Source organism: Gambusia affinis, linkage group LG10 (assembly GCF_019740435.1).
Source record: "Gambusia affinis linkage group LG10, SWU_Gaff_1.0, whole genome shotgun sequence".
In the NCBI taxonomy this organism is placed as follows: Eukaryota; Metazoa; Chordata; class Actinopteri; order Cyprinodontiformes; family Poeciliidae; genus Gambusia; species Gambusia affinis.
In genome coordinates this window covers 22,331,171-22,338,763 of record NC_057877.1, presented here as the reverse complement: position 1 = coordinate 22,338,763, position 7,593 = coordinate 22,331,171, and the positions used below count along the sequence as shown (strand labels likewise).

General features: G+C 35.6%; 1 protein-coding gene across 1 annotated transcript; it reads right to left on the bottom strand.

Annotated features, from left to right (window-relative positions):
* Positions 1-629: 629 nt before the first annotated feature.
* On the bottom strand, positions 630-7,160 carry ndufs7 (NADH:ubiquinone oxidoreductase core subunit S7). Its single transcript, XM_044130415.1, has 8 exons — positions 7,065-7,160; positions 5,600-5,636; positions 5,148-5,222; positions 4,941-5,061; positions 3,743-3,922; positions 3,000-3,046; positions 2,053-2,141; positions 630-1,023 (listed from the first exon to the last, which is right to left on the bottom strand). Exons 1-8 carry the CDS (start codon positions 7,078-7,080, stop codon positions 926-928), a joined length of 663 nt encoding a protein of 220 aa, XP_043986350.1. The 5' UTR covers positions 7,081-7,160; the 3' UTR covers positions 630-925.
* Between the last annotated feature and the right edge of the window lie 433 nt (positions 7,161-7,593).

Here is a 7,593-nt window from a genome sequence, read left to right as displayed (position 1 = left end):
GCAGCAGCTGCATGTGCAACAATGGTTTAGAGTAAGAAAGTCTGTTTGGTTTGTTACTGGGAAGGTTTTCCAGGTGCGACTCACATACTCAACTCTGCTGCTTGACTTTCAACATTTACAATTTGCTTGTTTTTACACGCATTTGGTAACTGGTGTCATATCTGTAACCTCAGGTGACTACGTGGTGATGACGGTGTATTTGGACCTACCTTTACAATGATCAAGCATGCAGTGAAGCAGCTATGGCTGAAGATGCTAGATTCTAGAAAATCATTTTCATCGTTAACTTTTCTTTTATGGAAGTTAAAAAATGCAAGACTCTAAAAAATAATCAGGGTTTCTCCATGTTTTACAGACTCAAATCATGTAAGACTTTCTAAAAACTTTAAAGACCATTATGAACGGGATTTAACTGGGTAAATGTGCACTTACCCATGATAGTTTGAGAAATACCATGCTAGCTAGCTAGCCAGCTAGCTAGCATGGTATTTGCAAGCAATTTTGTTTATTTTTTTTGAATGACTTCTTCTAATTTATTTTATTGTGACAAAGAAATAACTAATTCAATTGTTCAATATTTTGTGTCAAACAAAAATTAGCCTTTGCAAAAATGACAAAAGCAACAATCCTTGATTTTTATGAATCAAAATTTATTGGAAATAACATTTACTTGTTTTGTTTACAACCGTGTGTAGAGTCATAAACTGATTTGCCTTTAAACTGTGTTTTAAAACAGTAACACTGATTTAAAAACCCAGAAACTTAAACAGAACAGAAGCTGGTGAGTCTCATGAAAAGCAGCTTTGCATAAATTACAATATTTCATTTACTGAAGTTTCTGCTGCTCTATGTGGAAGAGGAGCAAAGCCCCAAATGAAACCAGAAACACAACATTTACACACAGATTTACAGATATACTATACGCTCACTTCCTGTACCAGATACTTATCTTCTTCTCTCGTTTGATTTTCTTTTGCAGCTGTAAAGTGCCGTACAAGAGAGCTTCTGCTGTGGGAGGACAACCTGGGAACGAATAGAAGCCATTAAAGGTGACCTATTATGCTTACTGGAACAGGTTTTGAGCAATACAAAACATATTCATTACATTTTTTCATTCTTAGATAATGAGTTTTTTATCCAACTCAACATTTACACTCGCACATAAAAATGGCCTCAAACACATGGACTATTATACAACCATACATCTTTGAAAAGCAGAAGTTGAGCCTCCTGCACAAAAAACAAGAATGGAGCTAGTAGTCAACAGGAAGTCGACAACAAAACCCTTGTCTTTTCCAGCAGCCATTGTACAAGCGAATTCAGCGGTAAAATCAGCTGATCAAACAGTTCTGGAGCTCTGCTGGGGTTGCTAGGTGACGGGTGGAGCTCTGCTGGGGTTGCTAAGTAACGGCCTGGGTTTCGCTGGGGACATTCGTAAGAAATGGCTCATTTTCCAAACACCAAAAAATATGAACTTATAAACAAAAAATTGCTGGGTGGACTTAGAATAAATACTTAGATGCAGCTTTCTGAATGTAAGTATTTATTTAGTATTCTTTTAGCTGGAGATGCAAAAAATGATTAAACGTAAACTAAAGGAATGCTATATTATTGCGTTTTAGCCAGTAAAATGATTAATTTCTTATTTTCATTTGTATTCTTAATATTATATAAAAAAGTTTAAGATGTTAAATTAAAAATATTGCAGTTTGTTAATTTTTCTCCCAAATTGCTTGATTATTGATCAGAATAATGGATAGAATAATAGATTACTACAATAACTGTTAGCTGCAGACCTAGTTTAATGTGAAGATTCAAGGATTTAGTTTTTAATAATTAAATTATGCATATCATAAAATTAGAATTTAAATAAAACTTTATTTCAGCCCAAAAAGAGAGACTCACTGCACAGAGCAATACATGTATGTTTTTTTGTTTACTATGACTCACAGCTTCTATAAACCCTAAATTCTGTTTCACAGAAAATGGAATTAGATTTAAACTATGCAAAAATCACCTTTTTATGTCACTGAACATAAATCTTAAGCCTACCTGGAACATAAATGTCCACCGGTACGATCCGGTCACAGCCTCGCACCACAGCGTAGGAGTAGTGGTAGTAACCTCCTCCGTTAGCACAACTACAGGAACGAAATCAGAAAAACGTTCAACATTTTTAGTCTGTCTAGAGACAACAGATATGCAAAAACCAAAGAGTGCATCACACAGAGGGTTTGAAGTTTAACTTCAGCTTTAATCCTGATATGAAGGCCAATACTGCCACCATGTGATAAATAATTGTAACTATAGTAACTATAATTCACATTTAGTTTGCAGACTGTATGCAGGTTTCTGAATGCAACATTTTTAACATTTTCTACTTTACTTTAATAGGCAATAAATTGAGCATTTTGGGTCCTAATAGCTTTATAAGCTGGGATTTTCTCATACTGCTTTGAACCATGACGTCCTGAAGTGAATAAATAAGATTTACAAACAATTTACACAACATGGGCCTAAATACAGTTCAGAGTTGTCAGTCAAAGTAAGACCATATGAAATCGGTTTAATTTTTTTACCAAATTACGTTTTAAAAATCTTTAAATTCCAATTAATGATGTTGAAAACCAAAGCAAACTGACAGCATTATAGGGAATGTTATTTTTTACTATTTTCACCACTGTCTGTAAATTAAAAACTATGATTAAATGCAGTTACTGTGTGCAGGTTAGTGATATAATTCACACTTCTTTAAGTAAGTGGCGTCCTGAAGAAGCCTGCTTCAAATGGGAGTGTTTTTCAAGAGAAGGATTTGTGTTTGCGGCGCTTTGGCCATATGTCTAGCTAAAAAAAAGTAATTAACAAAATTATTTAATCAGAGTTTTTGTCATTGTCAAAATAGTACCACAAAACGTTGTGATAAAATTCAAAGCCCATGCCGTCCACCCTTAGAGTGGATCATAATATTTCGACTGCGACAACATGAAGGAATAACTCACCTTCCCATGGAAATTACGTATCTGGGCTCAGGCATCTGGTCGTACACCTGTTGGATGGAAGGAGTCTTTTAGCTGTAGTTACACAAGTCTGAGTCAGAATTAATCTGTATATTCAGCTGGAGAGAAGCTCCACGCCGCTCTGCCAATCCATCGACAGGCTGCTCCTAATCCAGGCTGCTTTACCACAGCTATACTGTTCCCATCGCTGTGATTCGGTCTGACTGATGCTACTGTCGGTGTTTACAGGCTGAAAATAAAACATCGCTTTTCTATTAGACCTCTAAAAGAAAAGGTCACATAATCTCAGATGAGGATTATTATTGGTCTGGATTTCATGCGTCAATCTGTCAATGTTTGGCCAATTCTTAAAATACTATTTAAAGGTGACCTTTTCTGCCTCCTCGAGATAACAAAACATGTCCAAGACATTTTTTCACACAAACTCACTCTTAGATAATTAGATTTTAGTCTGGTCAGTATATTGAGTATTCTTTTGTAAAGAAGGAAATTGCCCTCAGCGTCTTATTCAGAGGTTTTTGTTTAGTTTTTTTAGTGGTTCTTGCTGCAGCGCCCCAGAGGGGTGAGGAGGGAAATAGGTTTTTCAAAGCGTTTGGATCATTTGATACAGTTCAGTATGAAAATGTAACAATTTTGGTACCAAATCGAACCATGTCTCCTGGATTATCAGGAGTAAAAACAACCTAAAATTCAACATTTATTAATGAGACTTTCCATTCTCTCACCTTCCGCAGAGCCGGAGCCATCTTATTGGTCAGAGTTCCCGCCACAATCATGACATCAGCCTGTCGAGGACTGGCTCTGAACACGACTCCGAAGCGGTCCATGTCGTAACGAGGGGCCGCCATGTGCATCATCTCCACAGCGCAGCACGCCAAGCCAAAGGTCATGGGCCACAGAGAGCTCTGATGGGAGAACCGAAGCAGAGAATAAACCAATATTTATTTAATCAACATCTTGATAAAACAAAATGCAAAAAGTAAGTGAAACCTGATATTACTGTAGATGTTACAGGTTTATTTTTATTTTAAGAGTGGATTTGTAAGGTTGCCATGTTTGTAAGTTGTGGTTGCAATAAGTGTGTAGACACAATAAACTGTTAATGGGTTTTGATGGTTATTGTGGTACTACTGTTTAAAATTAAACTGCATTCAGTTACCAAATGACAAATTCAGTTTCCCCAAAACGTTGCATAAGTAGCCACTCCCAAATATAAGGGGCTTGTTGTTCCAACACCTGAATAAGTGGCTGACCTCTGATGGCTGATAGATGATGAATGATGAATATAATCCCAATTTATTTATTGTTATATAACACAGATTAAGAAGAGTTCATAGGTCTATATTGGCAAGAAGTTGGCAATTACTCTGATGCTGTATAAATATTATGGTTTTAAATACAATTTTTTGATAATTATTGAGTTGGTAAGTAATATATTTCATTAAGATGAGAAAAGGGGTTGGATTAAATAAGTGTTTACTTCTTCCTTCTCCCTTTCAAACAGGAAACTATGCTTATTATTTTGTTCTTGGTTATGTTGGCACATGTTTTTTCTGTCCTACAGATTGCTTGTTTTCTTGTCTTTAAAACCCGTTTGAAATAAATAAATTAAATCATCTAACTGTTTAAATCCGTCACTGCCATGATTTTTAAACACTTATTGCATGAACAAGCTTCTTCCAAGAGTGATTTTAATTTCATTTCATATTTAATGGAAACACCGCAATAGTAAAATTGTTATTTCTAATTTAGTTAGCAAAATATAGACAAAGATCTGCAAACATCTGTAACGGAAACAGACTAGAAAATGTATCAGTTTGGGAAGTAAATATAAACATGCAGTGTTTCTATGTGTTTTGCCAATATAGTAGATGTCAGGGATGCAACGATCAACACTGTAAAAGTGTCTTCTCAGATACTGACTCTGCGGGCCCAGTTGATCAGATCGTCGAGCTTCGCCACCACATAGTCGGCCTTGCTGCTGACCGCTGCTGCTGGCTTGGCTGCAGCCACAGCTGTGCTTTTCTCTCTGACTGGCACAACGCTGCAAACACAGAGACAGAGGAGCCATTTAACATGTGCCTCATGGTGACCCGGTGTGTGTTACGTCAGTCCACTGGCTAAGCTCACCTGGTGCTGGTGGTATTATCACCTTTAGCGCTGCTGTGGAGACATTTCTGCTGAATAGCAAAAACTGAAATTGGCCTGATGGAAAAAGAGAAAGAAGTTACTTCAGCATATAAATGAGAAATAGAAGGACACTATCGCTATAAGGGAGTGTGTGAGAAGGACAGATGGAAGGACTTATTTCTTCTGAGTCTCTAAACTTTGTGATGCATTCGAGCTTAACTAGGCGATTCCTCTGGAAGGCAGACAAGCTGAACACTGCAGCTGTCAGCAGAAAACAGCAAATGTTTCTCTATTTGCTTTTCATCATGGATCATTTTCTGTGACTGAAGACCATCTGACTCCACTCCCAAAAATACAAAGTCGATTCCTAAAACAAGCTCTTATGTTGCAAGGCACAAAACAGCAGGAGGAGCACAGTCAGCCAACAGGTAACAAGATTAGAGGGTTTTTACCTGGTTGAAAAAGAGCCAAACAGAGCCAGGCGAGGTGCTGCAAAATAAAGGCATTTTGTAAACAAAAAATAAATAAAAACTCCACAAATTCATATCCAAATGTTGTTATACAATAAGTGTAGTCTGGAGCTAACAACTGTAAACCAAGGTTGCTTGTGACGCCTCTTACATTAATCAAATGTGAATATATTCTTAATGTCTCTTAAATAACAGTTTACTGTCAAGTAGTAGTAATAATAATTATCATAATGATGTAATTCATAATAAAATATTCTCAAAATTGGTCAAAAATGAGCAATATGTTTTACAGTGAGATGAAATGAAAACTTAAATTGCTTTTTTTAAAACTATCCAAACAGGACAGTTAATTTGAGGTACTTCCTGGCATAATTAATGTAATTTCTACATATCAGGATGAATAAAGATTTTTTATTCAGTTAGTTTATGTACAATATGAAAAAATAAATAAAACTACAAACTTAATATTTTAATTTGTCTACTCCCTTTTGACTGAGGAATTGATCAAATCTATTCAGCTTATTCAAAGGTATTCAAAATTACAAATAAAGTCTAAGACTATTTTTTACATCTTATTGAACAACATCATAGATTATTCTTAATGTTCAGTAATGAAACGTTTCAATACTCAGGATAAGAAAATAATTATAATTGTAAGAAAGTAATAAATGCGTCCAGTTTTAAATATTACTTTACACATTAACATGTTGTCTCATACCTTTATAAAATAAAACTATTATGGTTTTTTTTCAATAGTTTTGAAGACTGGTGTGAAATTATAGGTGGGGTGAAACAAATTAAACGTGAAAATGTAAAACTCTCACACAGCATTTCAAAATTAGGATATGAAAGCCAATCACAGCTGATACTTTTGCATAAACTAAAGATGCAAAACTGTGTAACTGAGTTATTTGATCGTCTTACATGGATGCCGAAATGTTCACCATATCTGGCTGATTTTATTCAAGCTTTCAATTGCTTTTACTTGCGTTTTTTATTACAATTGCAGACGAAACGTGTAAACTAGAAGCGTTTTCCCGATAAGTTTGGTTCCAACAATATAAGCAAAACGGGTGAAAAATCTTTATTTACGCCATATTTACACAAACCAACTATAAAATTTAAAATTAATGCATCAAAAATCACTTTAGCGTATTTAAAACAATCACATCGTGTAAAATAATAGCTGTAATGTTGGGTTTTCAGCTGGGACTCATCATGTAACTCTCTGTCCCAGCTAACCCTTGTTAGCCGCTTGGCTAAAGCAGACGGAGCAAGGTCAGTGTACCACGTCTCTAAAAGTTACAAATACAACCTCCCGCATTGTCACAAACCCAGATAGTGCCCATTTCTGAACACAATTTTAAATATCAAAGACAACATTAATCCAGAGACGTCAATAATGTTAAAAATAAACGTGAAAGGGTTTAATCAAAACATTACCTACCCACCAGCGCCGCCATGTTTGATGGTCCGGTTACGTCAAGAGTCTTTTCCGGTGCATGTGCGACTCCAACCGGTGGATGGCGCTGCTGCCTCACAATACGTGAGTAATGATTCAGAAAAATCCTTCTAAAAAAGCACTACATCTAAAGGCAGGATAAAAAAGTCTAGTAAGCTTCTAGTTAGTGAAAAAATGGAGGCTTAGGTTTTGAGATTTGAGGATGTAAACGTACGATTTATGCAGGAATTAAATTAAAGTCAGTTCATTCTGGGAGAAAATGAAAATGTGTATGTTGCCAGATCACAAGGTAGCTAAACCTAAACATCTTTTCTTCTAGAAACAATCTCCAGCTTATTGTGGGGGATTCTTAGTTCAAGGAATACATTATATACATAATTTTTAAGAAGCATTTAAGACAACATAGGTGTTTAACAATGAACTCCTTTAAATACAGAAAAAATAAGAAATTATTAAGGCATAAAACAGTTATCAGAATAAGAACAACCTTCCAACTTTACATTGAATGAAATGC